The sequence below is a fragment of the Marmota monax genome, unplaced genomic scaffold (genome assembly GCF_021218885.2).
Source record: "Marmota monax isolate L192 unplaced genomic scaffold, Marmota_monax_Labrador192_F-V1.1 WCK01_AAM20220418_F8-fsc00110, whole genome shotgun sequence".
Classification (NCBI taxonomy): domain Eukaryota; kingdom Metazoa; phylum Chordata; class Mammalia; order Rodentia; family Sciuridae; genus Marmota; species Marmota monax.
The window spans coordinates 3,194,053-3,221,679 of NW_026694633.1; the positions used below are offsets into that span (position 1 = coordinate 3,194,053).

Below are 27,627 nucleotides of genomic sequence, written 5' to 3' on the forward strand. Positions count from 1 at the left end.
CCCCTGAGTAAAGCAGAATTTCTGACTTCTTAATATAAATGAAAGTGCCATTGTCTGAACTTTAGTTCACAGAATAATAAAACACTTAAATTTTTTATTTTCCAGTATTTAGAAGGTACTGGAGTAAAATTTGAGGAATTTACAGCCTAGTTGAAGATTCAAGGCATACCTAGGTAGACTATTATATAGCAGTGAGAGAGAGATGCCACAAGGCAGTATATGAAACTTTACAAATGTATAATGAAGTAAATAAAAAAAAAAGTTTGTTCTTATCTAGAATAACTAGTTCCATTTTTATAATGGAGTTGGTGCTTAAACTTTGCCTTGAGACCCAGATGGAGTATGTATAAATAAGGCAGGTATATCAGTAAAAGAGAAAATGCTAACACAAAGCTGCGAAGGTTTAGTGCAGTTCTGGGACCAGTAAGTAGATTTGTGTAGTTCAGGCATTTGGGGTTTTTTTAAAAAGATTGTGTGAATTTTTTCCCCTTCCATTTCAGGTACAGATAAAACTCTGGATCCCAATATGGAGGATCATACTTTGAGTGAACAAGATTCAATACAAAAAAGTCCTTTGTCAGAAACTATGGATGTGAAGCCTTCTGATATGACTCTACCATTAAGTCTTCCCCTTGGGACTGAGGACCACCACATGCTTCTGCCTGTCACAGATAATCAGTCTCCTACATCAGATACATTGTTGAGGTCAACTGTGAATGGATATTCAGAACCACAGTTGATTTTTTTACAACAATTGTACTGACTTTGTGAGGAATGTGGAATTGCTAAGACATCTGTGGTAGTAAGCATAAACATCTCTGGTAAGGTGCATATATTCATATTAAATTCTCATTCATTTGAATTGTGACCATTCTTTTCATTCACCGAAGTAAAAGCACCTGATGCTGCATTCATAACTGCAGTGCTTGTTTTGTTTGGGGGCTTTTATGTCTAGACTATATACACAGCTTTTTAAGGAATGAATTAATTCTATGGTAGCACTATCTTGGGTGGGTGGATTAGTTTTATTCTCTTTTAAGTTAGAGCCTCCTTAATTCCATTTTTATTTGAATTTTAGAGTTGCCTTCATTTATTGAAGTAGAATCTGTCAGTTTGTAGTGCTTCTGTTTTGACCTGTGGGATTTTCTAATCTTCCCCTGCCCCATTCCCGCTCAAAATTTAAACAAAATCCATGCTAGTATCAGTCCTAAAGTGTTGTAAGCTCCATAGATCAAACCATAAACTATGGTGGAAAAATTTTTCATATTTCCACCTATGAAAATTTAGTTACTGAGTAAGAGCTGTGCTGTTTTTATAATTATATGTTCCATTAGAGGTAACTTCTCTAATGAAACCAAAAGCATTGTTTTTCTTAAAAACTAGGAAACTATAAAAATTTTTGTCATTTAGAACTCAATATTCTGGGTTCTAAACCAATGGTCAGTTGAGTCGGTGTTTTTGATTTATTGGAGACTATATTTTCAAAATGTATTTTAAATAGACATTTGGTGTTTTTAATCTAGTCAAAAGACAGTTTTGGAATTTGATTCAGTTTATATCTTATTGAGTTTTTGGATTGGAAATGAGGAATATATACTGAGTTTTGAAAATTTTTGATAAGCCTCTCATGACTATTATACACTTTTTAAAACAAATATTCTAAAAAGAATTTTCTGGACACAAATAGCGTAAACTAGAAATCACTTTGCTTCTAAATTTGATACATTATATTGCATAAAGATTCAAGAAATTCGCCTAGCAAACTTGAGGCACTGGCTGTCCACAGCACTTCATAAAAGGAAAATTACAGTTAACATTTTGGGTTATCAAAAGTTCAGTTTATCAAACATTTTATATAAGCTTTGTGTTCTTAAATTTTCTAAGTTGAATCACAATTTTGGGTTGTTGTCATGGTTTTATATTGGTTCTTTATCTTCCAAGAGAAAAATCAGTATTTATCCTCATATTTGCTACCACTCTTTTCCATCTCACTTTTCCCACATATTAATTTATTTCACCCTTGATCTTTGAACATTAAATTATTATTGTTTCACAAAGTCATTTCCCATAATGCTGATAGAACATCATGGTGACATAATTTCTCATTTCTTCCATGCATTAATTGTGGCTTATTTGTTTTTGAGTTTTAAACTACACATATAATAAAGTTAATGTGTTCATTCATCTTGATTTCTTTAATCATAATTTTCTTTATTTGGGATCCAAGTCATAGGAACTTATTGAAGAATGTAATAAAAACATTGAATTTTGTAGACTGAGAGATTTTCACCATTTCCCAGCACACACAATTTATTTTCACAATAAATTGCCACCAGTGGAAATGACTTAATTAAATAGAGTATAAAATGCTACATTTGTATAATGCAAATTTAATGTTTGGTCATTTAGTTAAAAAAAATCTAATTATGCATGTGTATTAAGTTAATGTACTGGGTTTAAATAAAATCTATAAAGTTTAATGTTAAGCCAATTTGTTTTAGCTTAAATTCAGTAGGAAATTTGAATGTGAAGAAATTTTAAAAAATTAAAACACTCAAGCCTCTTTAAGAGGTTTGCCAAAATGGAAAGATTAGTTTAATCTATATCTTCATTAATCCAAACTTCTAATGGATAAAATTTCTTTTTAAAAAATGACTATGGCCATGGCATAATTCTGTGAGGGCAAGAATGGTCAAATTTCTTCAAATATAATGATAATTAGTATTTTGCCTTTGCATAAATTAGCCTACAAAGTTATTTAGTATTATTTAGTAAAATTGGAGTGGCTGGGGTTGTGCTTTTTTAAAATCACATCTGCTTAGCTAAAATAATTTTACTTTAATATTGCTTGAGTCATTGTTATCCTCTCCTTTTCACTAATTATAGACCAAGAGAGCTTGAAGACAGTATCCCTTATAATTTTACTATTTATCATAATATGCTTGTATTTTAGTTTGTCTGGTAATCATGATAACACATGAATCATTTAATTAACCCCTTTAAATATATTTGTTAAGCAATGCAGGAAAGATTTAATTAGTCAAGTATTACAGAATTTTTTGAAAGTCTGTCTTTAGAATGTTGAATATCTTTCTGAGAAACTATTTTCTAAATGAGTTAATTTTATACTAGATTCCTACTGTATTGCTAGGTTTTAAACTTTATAAAAGGAAATCATAGATCATTTATAAATGATTTTTTTGCTATTTTTAAATGGTATTTGTTTTATGTTTAATTTCACAGGATAATTTTGGTAGAAACACTTTAGAAAACTTTTTTTTTCCCCAAAGTCAGAGCGTCTATCACTTCCATTGTAGTAGTATTTATCATCTTTTCTCTATATTTATTCATCTTTTCTCTATATTCTAATCCTATAGAAATTGTGCACATGAAAGTGGTTAAAATAGACAGGTTTTGTTTTGTTTTGTTTTGTTTTTTTGATACTAGGGATTGAACTCAAGGGTACTGGACCACTGAGCCACATCCCCAACCCTATTTTGTATTTTATTTAGATACAGGGTCTCACTGAGTTACTTAGCACCTTGCCATTGCTGAGGCTGGCTTTTGATTCTCCTGTCTCAGCCTGCTGAGCCACTGGGATTACAGGCATGCTCCCTGCGCCTGTAACATTTTAATTCATAATCAGAAATGAGTTTAAGAAAGAGCAATATCCAGGCCCACTTCACCTTAGACTTAATAAATCAGACAATCTCCAGGAAATATATACATACTGGAAAAGCTCCACAAGTGATATATACCAAACACTGGGAACTATCCTAAACATTTCTTGGTTTTCTACCTTTGGAAAGCAGTTAAAAGAAGCTCTTGAATATAATTTTCCATCTTTTAGGGGACTTTGAGTTGCCATTTCTTAGCTAGAAACACCATCATGTAAAAAGGAGTCATAGTAAAATAAGAAATTTAAATTCTAGGGCTGGGTTTGTTGCTCAGTGGTAGAGCACTTGCCTAGCATGTGCAAGGCCCTGGGTTCGATCCTCAGCACCACATAAAAATAAAATAAAGATACTGTGTCCAACTACAAAAAATATTTTTTAAAAAAAAGAAATTTAAATTCTAAATTTTCACCCACTGTTTTTGAATAATAATTGAAATTTAGTTATTGGAGCAGTAATTTCTTGACACCATGATATAGTCTACTCTTCTGTCCTCTGCAACCCCTGCCCCCATTCATTCAAGTAAAGTTTGATGTATTTAAGAAAGCAGGTAATTACAGTGTAAACATAGTAACTTTTGGAACTAGCGTATTTAATTTTGAGAAGGGGATAGTAAACACTGGAGGTGAACATCCTCTGATTTGGATAAAATATCTGGCTAGTATTTCAAATGTTGGAACAAATACAAAATGTGTGAAGATAAAAAATAAGATAAACTCTACCCTTAAGTATAATCATGGAAAAAGCCAGCCTTACTATAACTAGCAGTAAAATAAGCCAGAATGTTGAGTGTTATGGTAACAGAAGGCAAGAAAGGAAATGTTAAGCAGTAAGTGGGTGTTAAATAGAGAAAGGGCCTTTGCCCACCTGGATAGACAAACAGGAAATGGCTGAAGGGAGGAAGTAGCACGAAGCTGACTGAGGAGTGAACTAGGAAGAATGGAGAAGTATTAAATGAATAGATACAGGAGTGAGAGAAATGTCCAGCATTGTACCCACACTGATTTACCTGAAATAGTCCTCTACCAATGTCTGCTAAAGCAGAGGCAGATAGCCAGCTTTATAACCCATGATCTCACCCAGCAACCCCAGTTGACTTCTGGAGCTGCATTTGTAACACGATTCTATACTTGTGACCCCCATCTACTGGACACCTTAAGAAACAGTTCCTGGACCGGACACCTGGACAGACTCTTTCTCAAGAATTTGAGCCATAAAATTCAGACTGTCAAGAAATAATATATGTTTGGGGAGCCAAGAGACTGCTCCAGAGAGGAAGGAGTGGCCCTGGTTTTGGGCTTTGCAGTCCCATGCCTGAGGAGGGGTCACAACAGTGCTTCATTTCCTCCACTGGATGCCAGTGATTTTGACAGTTGTGTCCTTGCATTAAATCCCCTTTTTCTCAAATGGGCTTTAGAGTATCTGTTCCTTGGAGTCAGACAACCCTAAGTTGGACTCTTGATTTTGAATACTTGGTGATTGAGAAGATGGTGATACCATCAACCGTGAAAGAAACATAAGGAGTAGGTCTGGAAGGTGATCTTGGATATATATTTGATTGGTACTGGGATAGGCATGTGAAAATGTCTGGCAATAGTTAGAAATCAAGCCTAGGAATTGTTAAATCTAGAAATGTAGATCTTGCAGCTCTATATGAGGCCAACAATAATTTATTGAAATGATGAAGGCAGCCTGGGAGATGATATGCGAGAATAAAAGATGAGGACCAAAAATTGAGGGAAATATATATAAAGTACGTGCAAAGACAGAAAAGGAGGTGAAAATAACAGAAAAACAGGAAGATATCCAGAGTTGTGCAAGTTTCTCAAATGGGACTTTACAGTGATCACAAGGTAGAATGCAAATCAGAGACATAATTGGGTTAGGGAATTGAAGCATGATTATCATTTGAGAAGGCAGCTGCAGTGTAATACAGTAGGAGCCAGATGGATACTATTTGAGAAGTAGATATTAAGACATAATGAATGAATAGTACTGGAGAAATTTGAAAGTGACAATGTGTAGAGTAAAGAACATTATTTGAAAATGTATACTACTTTATTCCATTTTGCTTTCAAATCTGAAAGGAGGAGTATAATATGATCTGTGACTATGTAATAAGCTATATTTAAGCTGGATCTTTTTGTAGTAACAGGAATTAAACCAAGAGCGCTCCACCAATGAGCTACATCTCCCAACACTTTTTAAATTTATTTTTAATTTTATATTTTTATTTTGAGACAGACTAAACTGCTGAGTCATTGGGATTACAGGTGTGTACCACTATGCTTAGCTAAGCTGAGTCTGATAGCTGCCAAGCTTGGTGGTGCATGCCTGTAATCCCAGGGATGCTGGAGGCTAAGGCAAGAGGATCCAAGTTCAAGGTAGATCTCAGCAATTTAGTGAGATCTTAAGCAACTTAGCAAGATCCTGTATCAAGATAAAAAAGGACCAGGGATGTAGCTAAGTTAAAGTCTAAAGGAAATTATGAGTAAGCAGAGAAAGGCAATCTGTAAAGGAAGAAATGAAGTTTGGGGAGCCAAGAGTTAAATTCCCAGTCACCGTCCCCCCCCCCCAAAAAAAAAAAAAGGATAATTGCTAAGAGGAAAATGGGAGAAAGTTATACAATATGGTTGCAGATTTACTCATTATAATTAAGATGTGCAGAGGAAATGGAGTTTTCTTACAGAACTGATATATCCTTCTTAAACCCTACCTATTGGTAAGTCCATAGAAAATTAACTTCTGATCTTAGCCAGTTGAAAACTTACCATATACTCTGATATAAAGGAGATATAAAATATAATAACTTAAGGTATCTAAAGTAATCCTTAATCTGCCTTTTTTGTCTCTCAAATTGTGTCCAGATGTATGGAGAGGGCTTACATGACATAATGGCATTAGTGTGAGGGATCTTGAGCTCTTCCATTCTTTGGGCATCCTACTGGCCTCTGATATAGTTAAGCAGTGGCTTTTAAAAATATATGATCAAGTCTTTCCTAACTCGGTCAGAGCCTGGTGGTTCTTGGCTGAACTGGCCTCACCTCCGTTCTCTTGGGTGTGGAGAAATCTCTGAGGCTCTGCCACCTGCAGTACTGTCTCAAGCAGTCTAATGTAGGTCAGGCTGCAGGTTTATTACATATGCCATTCCACAGTAGGCTCAGGAGAGCCCCGTTGCTTCCCCTTTAGTTATCTTATAAATCTCCCTCTCCAAAAATATAGGAACTTGTGGGTCCATTCCATACCATACAGGAATAGACAGTAGCCTAAGAAAGCAAACTATATTGCTAAAGACTTCTTTTAACATGGCTGTGTCTTAGCCTGAAAGGCCATATCTTTTCATAATCCTTTAGACTATTCTACTTCCAAGCATATGATAGAATACTTCAAAACAATTAAAAATGGACTACTGTACGTTCAGCAACATGAATTGCATGTATATAATGTTGAATAAAAGAAGCCAGACACAAAAAGATTATATGATTCCATTTACATAAAGATAAAAAATCGGCAGAAAGACTCTGTAGTATTAAAAGTCAGTATAGTAGTTGTCTATGAGAGGAGGGTTGGAGGAGCTAGCAGCACTCACTTCCTTGGAAAGGGTATATATTTATATGCCTGTATTTATGAAATAGTTATTAACATCTATCTGTACCTAAATAGGATACATACATAGAATATTTTTTCAACTTCTGAACTTTGAAAACCCTTTAAATTCACTGGGAATTTGTCACCTGAAACCCTTTCTACCATTTTGTAAACAACTTTCAGTTAAGGTATCTGTAGTGACCTTTATTTGTATCCTGTTTCGCTACTTGGTTATATTTTCATTATAAAAATAATTAGTACAGTTCTGGTTTCTTCAGGATTAAAATTTTAGTCTTTTTTTTTTTTTTTTTTTTTGGTGGTGCTGGGGATTGAACCCAGGGCCTTATGCATGTGAAGCAAGCACTCTACCAACTGAGCTATGTCCCCGGCCCTAAAATTTTAATCTTCATATTGTAAATTTTTTTTTAAATTACCCAGTTTTTCACAATGACAGCTATATAAAGTTTTACATATTTCATAAAAGTAACCTAATTTATGAAAGAGAATAGGACATAAATCCAACAGAAGTAATTACATGAAAACTATTTTAGAGCTTGCTTTTCAGAAATATGGACCTACTGAAACAACACAGCAAAATCTGCACTAGATGAGGGGCTATTAGCATCTCTATGAGTTGGTGTCCAGTAATAATGCTTTTTAAGGCCGTTGGAGACTTCTGCAAGATACACGTGTCCATCCACCACATATGGCTCCACATCTGTATTGTTTGGTTTTAGATGGCCCATTTGAATTAAATCTGAATATGCCTAGGATTTTTAGGAAAAATTATCATTAGGAATATAATTTATTCAACTTACAATGCTGAAACAAATATAAACATTTGATTTAGCCATGCTATTTTGTAGTTTAAAATACTCACTCTTAACATGGTTGAATTTTAATATTTTCCAGGTATTTTTTATTCATTTAATTACAATGAAATTGTAATATTGCAAAAAAATTTTTTTAAGTTTTTAATGTATTAGGCATGTTTTGTCATTTTGTAACTCTTCAATTCCTTATACTAAGTGGACCAAAGGTTTCACAGTCAAATTTAAGTCTTACAAGGTGATGGTGCACTGAGTAGAGGGTTGTTTTGGTTGCTCTGAAAAATCTGATGATAGCTGGGGACCCATTCCTCAAAAACATTCTCAAAAACATAAAAAGGACTGAGGATATAGCTCTGTGATAAAGTGCCCCTTGGGTTCATAGTACTTCCCCCACCCCCCAAAAAAAAGAAAAGAAAAAAAGTGTTAAGGATGTTGTTCAGTTCAGTGGTAGAGTACCTGCCTAGCATGCCCAGGATGTGGGTTTGATCACCAGCATCATCAAAATTAAGAAAAAAGATTTAAAGCTTTGTTTTGCTTTCCATATTTAGCTTGTCATTATCAGTGGTTCCAAAATCAACTTACATACCTTCTAGTTTATAGAACTACTAAAGGACATTGATGTTTTTCAAAATTTATGAGTGTTTATTAGACAGTAGTATGTATTTTAGTACCCTATAAGTAGTGGAGTTTTGGTTAGTCCTTTTGCAAATTTTGAGAATTTTATCTTCTTTTTTTCCCCCAGTAATTCCTTATTATTTATTCTCCACTTGGAAATATAAATATAAAATAAATATAAAATGGTATATATCATACTTAGCAATAGCCAAATACACATTTTCTTGGTATTCCCCGTAAGAATAAACTAATGAAATTTTCAGAAGCATGCTATACTCTATCCCTCTCACCTTCTTGGAAAAAAAAAAAAAAAAGTCAATTCTTTCAATTCTCCACAATTTTTTTTTTTGAGGGGTGTGAGTTACTAGTGATTGAACACCCAGGGGCACTTAACCACTTAGCCATCCCAAACCCTTTTTATATTTTATTTTGAGACAGGGTCTCACTAAGTTGCCTAGGGCCTTGCTAAGTTGTTGAGGCTGGCTTTGAATTTGTGATCCTCCTGCCTCAGCCTCCTAAACTGCTGGGATTACAGGGGTGTGCCACTGCACCTGGCTCCATGATTTTTAACAATGGAGTCTCAAATTAAGTAATCTAAGTCTATTGAGAGGCTAAAATATCTAAATCAACAAATTTTAAAATATTTGTATGTGGGCCAGGCCCGGTAGCACACGCCTATAATCACATTGGTTGGGGAGATTGAGGCAGGAGGATCACAAGTTCAAAGCCAGCCTCAGCAAAAGTGAGACATTAAGCAACTCAGTGAAACCCTATCTCTAAATAAGATACAAAAAAAATAGAGCTAGGAATGTGGTTCAGTGGTCGAGTGCCCCTGAGTTCAATCCCTGGTACCAAAATAAATAAATAAAAATACACACACACATGTTCATATATATATATATGTATGTGGCTGTACATCCACATACACAATGTATAATATCATGTTGCCAAGAAACTCCAGCTAACAAATATTCTAAATAAGGTTTTCATTTCTTATATTTTGCATGAATAGATTCTGTTCTGTTCAAATCTGCATGGCAATTAAAACAAATTTGAGTGCAATATACATGTGTTTGTGTGTATGTGCGTGCACACGTGTGTATTCTCTTAAGACAAAACATTAAATACAGGTATATTTAGTATACATCTCCTTATATCTTGTAACCATTTCTGAGGCACATGTAAATAATGTCTGTTTTAGAGAAGTTCCAGAAAAAGCCTTCATTGACGAAAAACTTACCACACATGTGGCCTCATCAAATTTGTTTCCCCAAATGTAGATATTAGATAATGTGGGATTTGTTTTCACTGACTGTGAAAGTGCAACAAGTCCTTCTCCCTCTATATTGTTGCTGACTACTGATAATCTGTAGAAAAACAAAAGGTAATAATGCTAGAAACCAGTAGTTCAACAAAGAAAAAAATGTGTAAGTTAGCAATAACATTTATTACAGCCATTTTCACACATAAAATCTCAGCATTACTCTTTAATGTTTTAATGTGAACAAAATATTGGCCATATAATTTCTAAAGTTCAAGAAACTTAAGTTTTCTTATCATATGCTTCATTTAATTAGGAAAGCTGCCTAGCTTTTAAAAGTAGTCTGCTTTATATTATTCAGTAAATGTTTGGGTAAATTGTAGATATAAGTCTGTATCATATTGAATGTTTCTGATTTTTCAATATAATTCAAGGTACATAATATAACCAACAAGAATTTTCTCATGAATTTTTCTTTCTTTTTTCCTGTGGTGCTGGGGTTTGAACCCAGGGCCTTGTGCATGCTAGGCAAGCACTCTACCAACTGAGCTATATCCCCAGCACCTCTCAAGGGCTAAACATCTAATATTTAAAAGGCATTACTTTTGAAAAATAGAAATTAAATATTTACTGTAACTTAGTAGGGAAAGATTTAGAAACTGAATCTTCACATTTTATCATAATTTAAGATTTAAGGAGTTTGAGATTAGTATTGTAAAAAAAAACATGTTTTTCTGTTAATGTGATTAAATATAAAACCATACTAACACTTTAAGACTTCTGTTGTGTAAAGTAAGAGTTTCACTGAGACAGTTTGCTCCTGCATTTTCTATTCTGTTAAAAGAAAGATCTAAAACTTCCAGGGTGGTATTGCTTTTCAGAACATCAGCCAAATACTCCATTCCGTCACGAGTTATTTTATTGCTGTGAAAGGAAAAATATTTGGTAATATTTGAAAATACAAAGTACTGCTTTGTTATTTACAGTAGTAAGATGCTTGAAAACATAATAAATAGTACTTTCTATTTTAGCTCACTCAATTTCCAAAAAAGTTAATGAATTTATAATATTGTTCCATATCTGATTAACATAACTAAATTATTCATTCAAGATATGAGATTATCAGGGACCTAGGAATTAAACCAGAGACCCTGTGTCTCATAGAAGAAAAAGTAGGCCCAGATCTTCATCATATCAGATTAGGCCCCTACTTCCTTAATAAGACTCCTATAGCACAAAAATTAAAATCAAGAATTAATAAATGGGATGGACTCAAAACTAAAAAGCTTCTTCTCGGCAAAGAAATAATCAGTGGGGTGAATAGAGAGTCTATAGCTTGGGAACAAATTTTTATCACTTGCACATCAGATAGAGCACTAATCTCTAGGGTATATAAAGAACTCAAAAAGCTAAACACCAAAAAACAAATAAACCAATCAATAAATGGGCTAAGGAACTGAACAGACACTTCAGAAGATAATATATAATCAATCAACAAATATATGAAAAAATGTTCAACATCTCTAGCAATTAGAGAAATGCAAATCAAGACTACTCTTAAGATTTCATCTTGGGCTGGGGATGTGGCTCAAGTGGTAGTGCGCTCGCCTGGCATGCGTGCGGCCCGGGTTCGATCCTCAGCACCACATACCAACAAAGATGTTGTGTCTGCCGAAAACTAAAAAAAAAATAAATATAAAAAAAAAAAAAAAAAAGATTTCATCTTACTTCAGTCAGAATGGCAGCTATTAAGAATACAGACAACAATAAATGTTGGCGAGGATGTGGGAAAGAAGGCACACTCATACACTGCGGGTGAAACTGCAAAATGGTGCAGCCAATATGGAAAACAGTATGGAGATTCCTTGGAAAACTCTGAATGGAACCACCTTTTGACCCAGCTATCCCACTCTTCCATGTATACCCAAAGGACTTAAAAGAGCAGCATATTACAGGACACAGCCACATCAATGTTTATTGCAGCACAATTCAAAATAGCTAAACTGGAACTAACCTAGATGCCCTTCAATAGATGAATGGATAAAGAAAATGTGGTATACGTACACAATGGAATATTACTCAGGAATAAAAGAATAAAATCATGGCATTTGCAGGTAAATGGATGAAGTTAGAGAAGATAAGGCTAAGTGAAGTTAACCAATCCCCAAAAAACAAATGCTGAATGTTTTCTCTAATATAAGGAAGCTGATTCATAGTGGGATTGGGAGGGGAGCATGGGAGGAATAGACAAACTCTAGATAGGGCAAAGGGGTGGAAGGGTAAGGGAGGGGGCATGGGGGTAGGAAAGTCGGAAGAATGAGATGGACATCATTACCTTAAGTACATGTGTGAAGACACGAATGATGTGAATATACTTTGTATACCACCAGAGATATGAAAAATTGTGCTCTATATGTGTAATATGAATTGTAATGCATTCTGCTGTCATACATAATACATTAGAATAAAAAATTTAAAAAAGCAAAAAAAAGATGAGATTATAAGAGACATAATAACAATATTATCTAAATTAATAAATATTAAGGCTTAGGATGAAAAGTTGACAATGGTTGCCTTACCTAATCACTGGAAATAGTGTGTAACAAAATATCTCATGTACAACTTTTGATTTAGTAACAAGTAAATTATCACTTACCAGCTGATATCAAGGTAACGCAGGCTTCTGTTCAGATACAGTGCATCGCATAACTTCTGCATACCACAGTTTTTTATACCATGCTTACATATGTGTAGTTCAACAAGCCAGTGGTTTTCTTTCAACATGTGGCCTAGATGGACAGTGGACTCTTCCTGAAAATAGATAAAATCTTGTTTTTAAAATACAAATTTGAGGGGCAGGAGTTGTAGCTCAGTGGTAGAGCACTTGCCTGGCATGTGTGAGGCTCTGGGTTTGATCCTCACCACATATAAAAAATAAATAAAATGAAAGATCCATTTTAAAAAAATACAAATTTGAAGCAATGCGTGTTTATTCCAAACATATGCTACTATTTAAATTAGCTTTTTAGAAATATATATATATATATATATTTGTTTTGGAGTATAGTGGAGATTGAACCCAGGGCCTTATGCACACCATACAAGTGCTCTACCACCAAACTAATATCCCAGCCCAAAAGTTTGAGACTTTCTTGCTAAGTGGCTCAGGCAGGCCCTGAACTTGTTATCCTCCTGCTTCAGCCACCATAGTTAGGATAATTTGACATGTACAATGATGCCAGACATGAGAAAGGTTATACTGTTTTTTTAAAAAATTTTTATTTATTTATTTTTTAGTCATACATGACAGTAGAAAAAAATATGGAACGCTTCACGAATTTGCGTGTCATCCTTGCGCAGGGGCCATGCTAATCTTCTCTGTATTGTCCCAATTTTAGTATATGTGCTGCCGAAGCGAGCACAAGAAAGGTTATACTGTTTAAGACTATTAGTCTACTCAAAGTTGTATTTGGCCTTAAGAAAAAAAATCATCTTTGCCTCAAATCATATATTTATTTGTTTGTTTGTTTGTTTATTTATGCATGCAATACTAGGGGTTGAACCCAGGGGCATTCTATCACTGTGTTACATACATCCCCCTCCCTTTTTAAAATTTTTATTTTGAGATAGGGTCTTACTAAATTGCCAAGGGTCTTGCTAGCCTCAAATTTGTAATCCCCCTGCCTCAGCCTTCTAAATAGCTGGTATTACAGTTTGTGTCACAGTTCCTGGCTTGTACCCTCTTAGAAATAGGTATCAGGTACTTGTAAGATGCAGTAAGGATGTAGAAGAAGATGGAGAGTTTGATTTACAAAAACAATAATCAGTCATTTCATGAGGGAAAAAATAAAAATAATTGGTTCATCCTACATTAAACACGTAAATTCCCCTACTGCTGGCTGGACCCTCAAGAGTCTCTGAAACTTTCTTATATTCTCTATATGTTCCTGAACTTTGCCCCTGATTTCTACTCTCTTTTTACTTATAGTGTTGGGGATTGAACCCAGTGCTCTAATACTAAGCTATACATGAAGCCCCCCCCCCCCTTTTTTTTGTATGTTTCATTTTGAGACAAGGTCTTGCTAAATTGCCCAGGCTGTTCTCAGACTTATGGGTATGCACTACTAGGCCCAGTCCTGATCTCCACTCTTGATGGTTTTAAGACAAAATACAAAGACATTTCCAATCTTGATTTTACTTTTAAAATATACTCATTAACCCTGTGATATATTTGATTACTTTCCTTTTATATGCATGCCAAGAATGTGTTCTATTCTTGTTTTCTGATCACCAGAAGACTTTTTTTTTCATATTTTAAATTTCATAGTCTAGCTACTTCTAAGAAAAATTATATACATAGTCCCAACTAAGGTTTGAATACTAAGCATTTTAAGTTTTTAGAAAAATCGAAGCATATCTTAAAATGAATGAGCCCAGGTATTTTGTGGTAAGAAATCTTAAGAATGCTCTGTAACATAAGTAGTTTTACAGTCACTGGAAATATTGATGATGAACATGGACAACTACATGTTCTTATTATGTATAAATACATTGAGATAAACTAAAAGTTAAAGGAAACAACATAGTAATAGCAAAATGTACATAAGTTTTATAATAATCAAAACTGTCCAGATGTTAGCTTTACCTTTTTCCTGGGCTATATGAATTTCAGCAAATTTCATCTAGCCCAGTCTCAATTTACTTTTCTGTAAAATAGGTGAAATTATGCTTCCCTCACAGAATTAAATAAGTCAACAAATAAGCACCTGCCATAAAATAAGTATTCTATAGTAAACTGTAAATCATTTATTATTGTTCAGTTTTCCAAAATTCTGTATCTGATTTGTTGAAATTACTGAAAAGATATAACTAAAGAAATGCTGTGTAGTCTGGAATCTTAAAAAATGCAAACTGACCACTTACAGGTCCACTATTGCTCTGCTTCCTGCTGACAAGAGGACATAATACATTTTTGTGTTTGTACCTTGACTGCATTTTTAAACTAAGAAGCTTGAAAAAGGAACCATCTTTATTAAAGGAGAGAACTACTATCAGAAATAGTAAAGGATATTGTCCCCATTTGCTGAGTTTGTGACTTAATTTAGTTGCACCTGGCATCACTATTTATCTAAGCTTCCCAGATAATATCAATGAGCATCAAAGGTTAGGTCAACATTTACAACTTTTTATCTTATCATCCTGATTTTTCTATGGTAATGAACATTAAACCTTAAATGCAGTAGGTTTACAGGCTTTTATTTGGGAACAACACAGTATAGGAAAGAAGGTTTTTACTCTACAAATACTAAAGAGTGGACTAATGCCCTCTAGGATACATACAGTGATGTCTACCTTAGAAAAGAGAAGAGGCCTAAAGTATCAGGCTAGGCAAGAACATGGCCCCATATAGGAGCCCTGGGCTTTTAATATTTGTTCTCAGACAGATTTGTGATTAATGACACCACTCAACAAATTTAGAAGAGGGATTGCATCTAATGTGATTTCATATATTTAAACATACTTATTTCCTAACAGATATAGTCCAAAAAATTTTTAATTTAACTGTCAAACTTGTCAGGTCCTCAATCTGAGATCCTTCCCTGCTGCCTCACCTCTCCCTGCTTTGATTTCAGTGACTTCAAGCACATCATTCTCTAGACTGGTTGATTTCCCTCTACACAGACTGAAAACTCCTGAAGACAGGGTCATATGATTTGATCTTTTATCTCTGTCACCCTGCATTTTGTCTGGTTTAGGGTTGCATTCAAATATTTATGATTCGTAAATGAAGCAATTCACTGTGTGCCTACTTTGAGCCAGGTATTTTGCTGGTATTTAAAGCATTTTTAAAAGTATGTTTCTATTATTTGAGGATTCTGGGTGTCTTGTTGAACAGATTAAATTTCTGTTTATGAAACAATATGATATAAAACTCAAAAAATGTTAGTAAAGAAAAGTACAGAGGTAATTCAAAGGGAGAGATCTACATAGGCAAAGATACACTTCTGAATGTGAAAAATAGTACTTAAAATATGGTTCTGAATTACTCATACTAAGGTGTAACTATCAGGTAGTTAATTTTAAGTTATTAAAAGAGCTTTGAACTTTGTTAAATTTCATTTGTAAGTTCAAAACTCACTTAAATATTGAACTTAAAACATTAAACATTTGCACATTGAACTTTGATAAAGTTTATTTTTTGGACTATATAAAGTGCTTTTGGTGGTGCATGCATATAATCCCAGCAACTTGGGAGGCTAAGGCAAAAGAATCACAAGTTTGAGGCCAACCTTAGCATTTAGTGAGACCCTCAGCATCTTCCTGATATCCTGTCTCAAAATAAAAAAGAAAAAGGACTGGGGTCATAGCTCAGGGATTAACCATCCCTGGGTTCAATTCTCAGTACTTAAAAGAAGAAGAAAAAAAAAAAGTGCTTTGGATATTTACTTTTCCTTTTAGCAGATATATCTCTTTTTATTTAGACCAATAAAAAAGGGGTTCTTATTCCTTTTTTAACTTTTTTAAAATTTAAAATATTTTTAAATTTGTTCTAATAGGTCATATTCTCTCTCTCTCAACACTATTTAAGTAAGTTTAAGCCACTCTAAAGTGGCTTAAAGGATATTTGTTAAGGAAAAAGAAGCCTGAAAGAAGCAACCATGTTTTTTCTATCTCCAACATGCACCTTAACTACACATAGGTTCAAGTTCAAACTTGCCAAACTGCTGTTCAGACACATTTTGCTGTTATTTGTTACCATGTTTCAAAAATACAATGCTTCATCACATTTCAACAAATAAAGACAGTTGACACTGGGCTCTTACATCCTGGCCTTTAATAAAACTTTTACCATATATTATTTTTGTCTTGAATGTTTTAACCCTATAGGTCTACTCATTCAGAGTTTGAGTTTCAAGAAAAAAAGACATTTGATGCTTAAATAAGCAATATCTAAAAGCATATTCAATTTTAAAAGTCTTATCAAGAATATAATAATTTTCCTTTTAAAAATTTCTATTTGTAAGTAGTAGTTTACAAAGATATAAGGATAATTCCAAAAATACAATGTATTCATACACTATAAACTTCACTAAGAACTTAGTTTTATTCACATGCTGTTATACTAGCTACTATCACTTTGAAAACATACCTGTTCCCCGTACAGTATAGGTCGGTTTAGGTTTATTCCTTTAATTGCTTGGTTTTGAGTTAGTACTGTTGCAAATGCTATCACATTTTGCATTCCCTAAAAAATAAACAGGAAAATTCATTAAGGAAACTGATACTGTATAAATTAATCTCTCTACATAAATCTTTCAAGATCATTTATCTGAATTCTAATAAATCAAACTTTGTTTTTAAAAAGATTGCTCTTTGAATTGTAGGTTGATTGAATTCAGAAATCAATTGTTATTATAGTCTTCTTTCCCTGGCCTAAAACCTGTTTGCAACATGCACAAGGAGTTTCTTAACATTTCAGTATTCATTTCTTGGGTGTCTGACTGTAGTCTTGCTTCTTGGCCCTCAAGGTTCTGTGTGGGGTCCTCAAGATGTGGACCCCAGCTAGGGCTCATACTTCTTATGCAATATATGACTTTGCACAGGCATTCTTTTATGTTCATATAGCACATGAAGTCAAGCAAAAACCACATTTTTCATTATCAGGCTCAGAGTAGCTTTTACCATCCTAGTATTTTTCTTTTTTTTTTTAGCATTATTTTAAATTTTTATGGCATAATGTAAATATTACAAAGTATTTTCAAAGTAAAGGAATTTGTATTATACTAGAGAACTAGTATTTGTTTAATTAAAATGAACATGATTGTTTTCTTCAAAAATCCCTTACAGGTTAAGATGAGTATGGACAAAAGTTTAGGAATATTTTTATTATACTGTATATTTTTCTATGATATTTACTATAATCTGATTTTATTAACAGTCTGTACTATTATATCAAGGAAAAAAATCCCACTTTTTCTCTTATTTTAGACATTAGGGACAAGATTAACAATTCATAAGACTGCCATTTGACTGGTTTCTTGGATGGTTCTCTATGCTGATTTCCCGGGAGAATAACACATTATCTTGGTGATTTTTTTCATAAACAATTTACTCACCAGGTCACAGTCACCCAGATCTAATTTCTCTAAGGATGAATTAATTTGCAGCATTGAAGCAAAAAACATTCCACCTTTATTTTCAATCTTATTTCCAGTCATTTGCAGATATTTCAAAGTTGTATTCTTCTAAAAAAGAAAAGAATCAAAACTTATTTAACTCTTTTTGGGGGGTACCGGGCATTGAACCCAGGGGCACTCAATCACTGAGCCATATTCCCAGCCCTATTTTCTTTTTTATTTAGAGACAGGGTCTCACTGAGTTGCTTAGTGCCTTGCTTTTTCTGAGGCTGGCTTTGAACTCACGATCCTCCTGCCTCAGTCTCCCGAGACACTGGGATTACATGTGTGCACTGCTGCGCCCAGCTGTTATTTAACTTTTTAATCCATGGAATTCTCTAAATGAGTTAGGAGAGGGAATATTACCATTTATAAACACATGTAATCTTCAAGGAGATAGACTAGGATATTCCTTAAAGGTAATACTCAATTTCCAACAATAGATAAAAATCTACTAGTTTAGTAAAACGAATGACCAAGAAACAGAAGTCCAGTCAATAACCAGTAAATAAAACACATTTTAATAAACTTTCCTTTCATTGAAAATATAAATTTATTTTCTAAGAAATTATACCACTTTTTTTATAGAGGTGAAATCCACATAATGTAAAATTAACCATTTTAAAGTATACAGCTCAGTGGCATTTACTACATTCCCAATGTTGTGTAGCTATCATTTGTAGCTAGTTCCAAAACATTTTCATTATTCCTAAAAGTAGTCCTGTACCCATTCAGCAGTCATTTTCCATTATGCCATCACTTTTTTGTTGTTGCAGTGTTAAATTCCTAACTCCCATTTTAAAGCAATATAATTTCTCAGACACTTGCAAGATTTAATTCCATTTCTTATTCCACTCTTGATTAAATAACAAAATTATAGATATTTCATTATTCTAATGAATACATGTTAGGATATATAATAATGTAAATAATTATCTGTTTAAAATGAATTCAAACTCCTTTAAGATCAGGAAGAAGAGAAGTGTGTCTGTTCTGGTCACTTCTATGTAACACTGTATGGAAAGTTAGAGCTAGGGAAATTTGGCAAGAAAAAGAAAAAAAAATCCAAATTAGAAAAAATGCTTGGATATGACATGATCTTGTACTGAATATGAAAACCCCTAAGGAATCCACTAAAGAAATGCTGTTAGAACTAATAAACAAATTCAGCATAGGATACAGTATCAAAATACAAAAATCAATTGTATTTCTATACTCTAGCAATGAACAACCTAAAAATGAAGTTATAAAAACAATTTCACTTTCAGTACCATCAGAAAAAAATAAAATATTAATAAATTTAACAAAAGAATAGCAGACCTGCACATTGCAACCTACAAAACACAGTTGAAAGAAATTACATGGAACACATTCCATGTTCTTCGTTTGGAAGACTTAATATTGTTAAAATGGCAATACTCTACAAATTTATCTATAGATTTAACAAAATTCCTATCAAACTCCTTGGCTGCTTTTTCTTATAGAAATTGATAAACTCCTAAAATGTGTATGGAAATAAAGGGACCCAGAAGATCCAATATAATCTTGAAAAATTAGTAAAGTTTGAAGACTCACACTTATTAATTTCAAAACTTACTACAAAACTATAAAAATCAAGATAGTATAGTACTGGCATAAGGACAGAAAATGGATTAATGGAATTCAGAGTACTGCAGAAATAAACCCTCACATTTACATCAGCTTTTTTTTTTTTTTGGACAAAGGGGTCAAGGTAATTCAATGGAATGGAGGTAAAGAACAGTTTTCTTAACAAATGTGGTAGGGACAAGTGGATAGCCATTATATAAAAGAATGAAGTTAAGAATGAAGTTTGATGCCTACCTCATACCATATATAAAAATTAATTCAAAATGGATGAAAGAACTAAATGAAAAGAGCTAAAACTACAAAACTCTTAGAAAATATACATGTAAATCTTTGTGACCTTGGGTTGGGCAAAGCGCTCTAGATATTTAACATCAAAAGAAAAGCAACAAAATTAAAAATTGGGTTGATCAAATCTAAAAGGTTTTATACTTCAAAGAACATCAAAGAAGTGAAAACACAACGTACAGAATGAGAGAAAATGACTTGCAGATCACATATTTGATAAGAAACTTATATATAGAATATATAAAGAATTCTTACAACCCAAAAGGACAACCCACCAGTTGCAGGGCATACCCCTGTAGTCCCAGCCACTCAGGAGGCGGAGGCAGGAGGATCTCTTTAGCCCAAAAGTTCAAGACCAATCTGAGGGGCTGGAGATAGAGCTCAGGGTTAGAGCAGTTGCCTAGCATTTACATATGTAAACTCTGGGTTCAATCCTCAGTGCTTCAAAGAAGGAGAAAAAATAAAATGACCAACCTGAATAATATGATAAGACCTTGTCTCAAAATAAAACCCAATCTCCAAAGGGCAAAAGATTTGAACAGAGATTTCTCCAAAGGATATATACAGATGAACCATAAGCGCATGAAAAGATTCTCTACCTCATTATTCATTAGAGAAAAGTAAATCAAAAAACTACAAACTGTTTCACACTCCCTAAGAAGGTTAAAATTAGGCAATAACAAGTGCTGGTGAGCATGTGGAGAAATTGGAACACTCAAACATTGCTGGTAGAATTGTTGGTAGCTGCAGCCACTGTGGAAAACAATTGTCAGTTCTTCAAAATGTTAAATAGACATCACATGACCCAGCAACTCCACTCCTAGGTATGTATCCTACAAACTGAAAACAAGTCCATAAAAAACATGTGACTATCCATAGTAGCATTATTCATAATAGCCAAAAAGTAGAAACCCAAATGTCCATCAACAGATAGATGAACACAATATGATATATCCATACAGTGGAATATTACTTGCTAATAAAAATAGATGGAACGTGTTACAATATGGATGAAACTTTACACATTAAGGCAGCAAACAAAAGGCCTTGTATCATAGGATTCATCTATATGAAATGTTCAGAAATAGGTAAGTGTACATATAGTAAGTAGATTAGTAACCTCCAAAGACTGGAGAGTACTGGGAGGGAATAATGGAGGGGGGATTGCTATAGGTTTGGAGTTTCTATAGGATGGGGGTGATGAAAATGTTCTAAAAATATTGATAGTGGTGATGGCTGCACAGCTCTCTAAATATACTTTTTATTAAAAACTCTCACTGAATTAAAGACTTTAAAAGGATAAATTTATTATGTATTATAATCTTGATAAAACTATTTTTAAATGAATTCAAAAGTGCTCATGTAATGTCCATACTTTAATAGACTAAAAGTGAAATAAAGAAATAGTATAATTTTACATTAACATTTAATTATGTTGTTACCAAGCAATCAAAACTTAAAATTCCCAAGTAATATGTTAGTTTGAAGTACATAAATGCTTACATGAAGTGCTTTAGCAATCAATTCTCCACCTTCAGGTCCAATATCATTAAACATAAGATTTAAGTAAATGAGATACCTCTGTGTCTATGAGAGATAAAAAAGAAGCAATTATGCATGTATTATGGAAATCAATCATATACACATTTATTTAATTAAAAACACTGATCAAAGAAAATTTTTATGATCCAGAAAAACTGAATTCCAGCAAAAGCAACTACCATTAAGGAAAAATAATGAATTTTCAATATAAGTGAAAGAAAATTACTGTATTCACTTTTACCAACAACTCAAAAAGTGTGGACATGCTATGGTAATTCATAATGGTGGGGGAAGAATAGAGGTATTTTGGACTAGAGAGAGGAGTGAAGGAGGGGGCATTCTGCCGCGCAACCAGCGCGTGAGCTTCATAAAAGAGGTTCGAAGCATAGAAATTAACTAGTGAGTTTTAAAATTAAAGAGACATACTCTCGTTACCTTTAATGCCCAGCTCCGGAGATGGCTTCTCCTAGCTCCCGCCTCCAGCCACCTAATGCGGTGAGCAAGAGAGGGAGAGCACGCCAGGGAGTGAGCTTTTATTGGGGAACAAAAAATTCAAGGGAAAATCCCATCCAATGAAGGTCGAGGAGGGCAGCATTCCAAGGTCAGGGTCAGTGACTGGTCTTCAGGTCAGTGGTCAGGCACACCTCCACACGGACAAGCCCTCGCCCCTGGGACAGGGTGGGGAAGGCTCTGACACAGTTGTCAAAGCTCCTCTCACCCAGCCAGGGAGGTGACTCAAATCACGGGCGAGAATGGCTTCCCACAGGGCATGGGTGTAGAAATGATTGTAGAATAAATTGGACATTATTACCCTATGTGCATATATGATTATATGACCTGGGTAACTCTACATCATGTACAACCAAACAAATGCGAAGTTATACTCCAATTATGTATGATGTGTCAAAAGGCATTCTACTTTCATGAATAACTAATTAGAACAAATTTTAAAATATTTAAAATTATTAAAAAGTGTGGACATACTTTATGTATTTAACAATGATATACAAGTTTGCAAAAGATAACTCAGGAAATCTGGGTATCAGCTCTACTGAGACCAAATATGAATTTCCATGTATTTCAAGTATTATAAATATAGCACAGAGTCAGGACCTTGACATTTTGCATAAGTAGTGTTTGTGTACGTGCCATTAGACTAAGTAGTTTCACTGTAAACAGAACTAAGAATATTCTGTAGTCAAATAATACCTCAAGCAGGTTTGCAGCATAGTATGCACCAGCATCACTTAGAACGTTATATCTCACATCCAAACCTGAAAAACACAGATGAAACTTTACATTCCTTATAAAATAGAACACTGAAGAGCAGGAGGTACTTATTCTTAATCAAACATACCATTAATATATGGGCAAGTCTCTAAAATTTGGGAAAGAATCCCAAAATCTTCATCTGTTACTCTTTCTACTGGGATTAATCTATTGTTACCCGCGATGTTTAAGGTGATTCTTTTTTCCAATCTGTTAAAATACAAAAAAAAAAAAAAAAGAAAGAAAGAAAGAAAAAAATGGAGAAAAGATTCTGAAATACAAAGATGACAGATACTGGAACCATGTAGTAGAATGACTTACAAGTATATAGTAGATTTTTACCAGGTAACTAAAAACTACTGGACATTCTATAGACTTTGCAAAGCGCTTTAGTGTATTCTGTATGAATTAATTTCTCTCTTACACACACATACGCAAAGTATTCCCTCTTTATATTAACAACATAGACAATATTGATGATTTGCCTAAATTTGTCAGCTCACAAGAGCTAAAAGGAATCTGGAGCCCTGACTTGAGGGCTCTTGGTCTAGTGCTCTTCCCAGTATCCTATACCATCTCTAAGATCTACCAACAGTGTCACTCATCTACTTATTCATCTGAATCAAAACATTCATCCATTTTTACCCAGCTTTTTCATGGCTATAAAATCAGTGAGTAGCCCAGGACTTTCACACATCTAAGAATTAGTAAAACTACTAATGTAGTCAAATACTTATTTTTCTTACCCCTTTTTAATATCTTCATCCACTTCTTGGAGTACATGCAATATATAAGGATTTATTTTCTTGGAGTTTTCCAAACACAGATTACAATAATATTCCTGGAGCCCAGCAATAGATTCTGGAACTTTTGGAAAAATAAATGCATCTATCATCACAAATTATTCTAAAAGTTTTTTTCTCAATATACGTCCTTCAAAAGTGTGTGTGTGTGTGTGTGTGTGTGAGAGAGAGAGAGAGAGAGAGAGAGAGAGAGGGAGAGGGAGAGGGAGAGAATGTGTAAAAGAAAAGGAGAGAGAACTAAGGATAAAAGAGAAGAGAAATAAAAGCAATGGGAGACCGAATAAAAATGCTGATTTTCCTTATAAAGAATAATTTCTATGAGGGCCATTGATGCACCCACCAAGGCTGGGCAGACACTGGCTGATGACAGTGGAAATGACATAAAGGGAGAACTAACCTCTTTCCTTTGGTAGCTGAGGAAAATGCTGTCCAGAGAAATATTTTATGTAAAGTCATGTAATAATAATGGAATGTGCAAAATCAAACCGATTTCAGACTCTTCCCATTGTGCCATATGAACTGTAAATATAAATGAAGCAAGTACAACAGATTTCACAAGTGTGTATGTATGTGTGTGTGTGTGTGTGTGTGTGTGTGTGTGTGTGTTGGCTGCACCATGGACCAGGATACCAGAAATGTATCAGATTTAGGAGTGGTTTTTGTGAGGGCATAAAGGAATCTTTGATTAGAGCCTAAACATTAGTTTAAGAAAGTTGCAAGAATATTTTTATTTAATTAGCTAGCCATATTTTAAAGCTTTGCTATATTTCCCTGTTACTCTTTTGATTTAAAATTCACCTGTGTTTTATATATGGAGATTTTATGGTGCCAATAATTGGCTTTCTATACTATATTCTTATTAGCATAAAAATATTAAATCAGTCTTCAAATTGTAAAGCAAATTGAAAGGCAAAACTAGGAAACAATAGCTACACGGGAAAATGTCAAGAATCTAACCCAAATTTCGTTTTTTATCTACACCTCTGGCAGACATTTAAAAATTTCTAGAGAACGGGCCTACTTATTTTGGAGGCAGCTCCCTCCAGATGATCTTTTATGGCGGAACAGCCACATACTGGAAAATCCAAGAGTTGGAATCAGATTTTGTCGCCCTATCCATACTCTGTGGTACGTAACTTTAAGCAAATTAAATTCTCAGGGCTTAAATTTCCTTTTATGCTAAAGGCAGAGCATAATAATGCTTTGTTCCGGTGCAATGAGGATTAAGGTTCTTTATCCACCTCGTTTCACATCTATCAACACACACTTTAAAACAAGCCTAGTGACTGGAGAGGCCGAGGCAGGAAGATCTTGAGTTTGAGGCCAGACCTCTGCAACTTATTGAAACCCTGTCTCAGAATAAAAAATAAAAGGGGCTGGAGATGTAGGTAAAGCATCCCTGGGTTCAGTCTCTAGTTTCAAATAAATAAATAAATCAGAATCCAAATTTGAAATAGGGGACAGGTGTCATTCAGGCTAAGCTTTTTTCGTTAAACTAAGGCAGTCCAAAAGTGCAAAGTCAGAATGGTCTCCAGATTTCTCTTGCTCCACTGGTGTCTAACCAATGCGGCGACGAGCTCCCAAACACACCTTCCTTCAGACCCCGGAAAGCAGCTACGCGACTGGAGCGCACAGGGCACACCGCGGGCGGTCTGGGCTTCTCTCCTGCCCGCGTTTGGAGACTCCGCAAAGTCTGGTCCAGAGTTGGGTTGCCCAAGGGCATCCTCCAGCAGCGCCGCTTTGGGCAGGCAGCTTGCTCGAGGAATCAGCCGGTGCGACACCGCCGCCCCTCGCGCGTTGCGTCCGGGCCAGGTGGGAGCACAACGGCACCCTCCTTCTTACCGTTCTCGCTCGCGGAGGCCGAGTCTGGGTTGGGGTTAGGGGTGAGAGTAGGAGTTGGGGTATCATCGGCCTCCACCGCCTGGGCGACGTTCTCCTGCAGGCTACTCGACATCCTGTGCTCTTCTAAACGCTGCGGCGGCGATATTGCCTTGGCAACTGCTCGCCGAGCCGCGCCGCGCCATTGCCCGCCCAGGGGCGGTGCCTCAGGGAAAGAATAGGGCGGAGCCACGGCGCAGACCCCAAGCGCCGGATCCAGCGTGTTGCGCGCTCCTTGCTCCGCGCGCGTGGGCCTTGAGGCCGTGCTGGGCACGCGGAGAAGCAGATTCTGAGGCTCCTCGGCTACCCCGCCGGGGCTGAAAGGCACACTGAAGGAGGGCTCCCCGGCTCCTTTGCAGGGAGGAGTTCCCGGGATTTGGGTGGATATAGGGCTAGGGGCTGGGGCTAGAGAGACGATTATGACACAGCCGTCACCCGCAAAGGGTGCACAGGTCTGCGGATGCCAAGCTCTGGAAACTGATGGTAGCACCAGCACGCGTTAAGGACGTGGCGGTATGGGAACATAAAGGGTTTTGTGGAGGGGCGGGACCATCCAGGAGGACTTTCTGGAGGAGGTGACAACCAAACTAGTCAAGAGGTAACCTGTCAGAGGGCACAACTGCTTAGTGTGTGTTGCAGAGGCGCAGGTACTTTGGGTGTACCCGGATCAGTTCAAGCAGTTGAGAAGCAGTCGCATCTTCCAAGGAGCACAACTGTGATGGAGCTGGAGCATCAACTGTTAAGGGACAGGGACCCCCAGAGCCCTCAGATCGCAAGACGCTGATGATGGAGGATGGATTTGACTGGACCTAGACGGGAAACCTAGTCACAGGCAGCTCCAGCAACCCAAGAGAGACTGGCTAAGGTGGGAGTCTTACCGCTCTGGTTTCACCGAAGGCGGCAAGAGGGGACAGAACCCAGTGATATTACAAAGTACTACTACGGTCAGGATGTGGGGCTTTTTTGAGTGTAGGAGGGAAACAAGGTAGGAAAAGGACAAGATCTTCTGTTTGAGAGTTGCCATAGACCGAAGCGAAGGAGATGGAGGGGACTTGTAGAGGACTGTGGAACTATTTGAGACTCCTTGCGGGTGAGAAAGTGGAGGAAAATGCGAAAGGTGAAAACAGGCCACTTATTTTTTTTTTTTAATTTTTTATTGTTGGCTGTTCAAAACATTACATAGTTCTTGATATATCATATTTCACAATTTGATTCAAGTGGGTTATGAGCTCCCATTTTTACCCCATATACAGATTGCAGAATCACATCAGTTACACATCCATTGATTTACATATTGCCATACTAGTGTCTGTTGTATTCTGCTGCCTTTCCTATCCTCTACTATCCCCCCCTCCCCTCCCCTCACCTCCCCTCCCCTCTTCTCTCTCTGCTCCCTCTACTGACATTCGTTTGTCCCCCTTATATTATTTTTCCCCTTCCCCTCACTTCCTCTTGTATGTACTTTTGTATAACTCTGAGGGTCTCCTTCCATTTCCATGCATTTTCCCTTCTCTCTCCCTTTCCCTCCCACCTCTCATCCCTGTTTAATGTTAATCTTCTTCTCATGCTCTTCGTCCCTACTCTGTTCTTAGTTACTCTCCTTATATCAAAGAAGACATTTGGCATTTGTTTTTTAGGGATTGGCTAGCTTCACTTAGCATAATCTGCTCTAATGCCATCCATTTCCCTGCAAATTCTATGATTTTGTCATTTTTTAATGCAGAGTAATACTCCATTGTGTATAAATGCCACATTTTTTTTATCCATTCGTCTATTGAAGGGCATCTAGGTTGGTTCCACAGTCTTGCTATTGTGAACTGTGCTGCTATGAACATCGATGTGGCAGTGTCCCTGTAGCATGCTCTTTTTAGGTCTTTAGGGAATAGACCAAGAAGGGGAATAGCTGGGTCAAATGGTGGCTCCATTCCCAGCTTTCCAAGAAATCTCCATACTGCTTTCCAAATTGGCTGCACCAATTTGCAGTCCCACCAGCAATGAACAAGTGTACCCTTTTCCCCACATCCTCGCCAGCACTTGTTGTTGTTTGACTTCATAATGGCTGCCAATCTTACTGGAGTGAGATGGTATCTTAGGGTG

General features: G+C 35.6%; 2 protein-coding genes and 1 non-coding gene across 4 annotated transcripts in view; 1 reads left to right on the forward strand and 2 right to left on the reverse strand.

Moving 5' to 3' along the window:
* Nucleotides 1–2,184, forward strand: part of Mynn (myoneurin) — a 15,487-nt gene extending 13,303 nt beyond the window's left edge. For both annotated transcript variants that reach the window (XM_046422943.2, XM_046422942.2), the window contains one exon: nucleotides 501–2,184. In XM_046422943.2, coding sequence (XP_046278899.1) covers nucleotides 501–763 — 263 coding nt within the window. In that variant the 3' untranslated portion in view covers nucleotides 764–2,184. The remainder of the gene's footprint in view (nucleotides 1–500) is intronic.
* Nucleotides 597–25,662, reverse strand: Lrrc34 (leucine rich repeat containing 34). The gene is made up of 11 exons (XM_046422968.2): nucleotides 25,243–25,662; nucleotides 23,596–23,716; nucleotides 22,938–23,059; nucleotides 22,790–22,854; nucleotides 21,542–21,625; nucleotides 18,086–18,214; nucleotides 17,119–17,214; nucleotides 12,625–12,779; nucleotides 10,737–10,892; nucleotides 9,948–10,074; nucleotides 597–8,029 (listed from the first exon to the last, which is right to left on the reverse strand). Exons 1-11 carry the CDS (start codon nucleotides 25,373–25,375, stop codon nucleotides 7,838–7,840), a joined length of 1,380 nt encoding a protein of 459 aa, XP_046278924.1. The 5' UTR covers nucleotides 25,376–25,662; the 3' UTR covers nucleotides 597–7,837.
* On the reverse strand, nucleotides 13,284–13,390 carry LOC124078243 (U6 spliceosomal RNA). Its single transcript, XR_006846855.1, has one exon. It is a non-coding gene; the product is annotated as a U6 spliceosomal RNA (small nuclear RNA).
* Nucleotides 25,663–27,627: the final 1,965 nt, after the last annotated feature.

Excerpts from the sequence above, each read along its gene's own strand:
- Lrrc34 (XM_046422968.2), bottom strand. The coding sequence starts at position 25,375 with ATGCCCTTGGGCAACCCAACTCTGGACCAGACTTTGCGGAGTCTCCAA. Across the intron at positions 17,215-18,085 it reads ATCTGGGTGACTGTGACCTG|GGAATGCAAAATGTGATAGC; the intron begins GTGAGTAAATTG and ends TTTATTTTTTAG. Across the intron at positions 10,893-12,624 it reads CGTTACCTTGATATCAGCTG|CAATAAAATAACTCGTGACG; the intron begins GTAAGTGATAAT and ends TTCCTTTCACAG.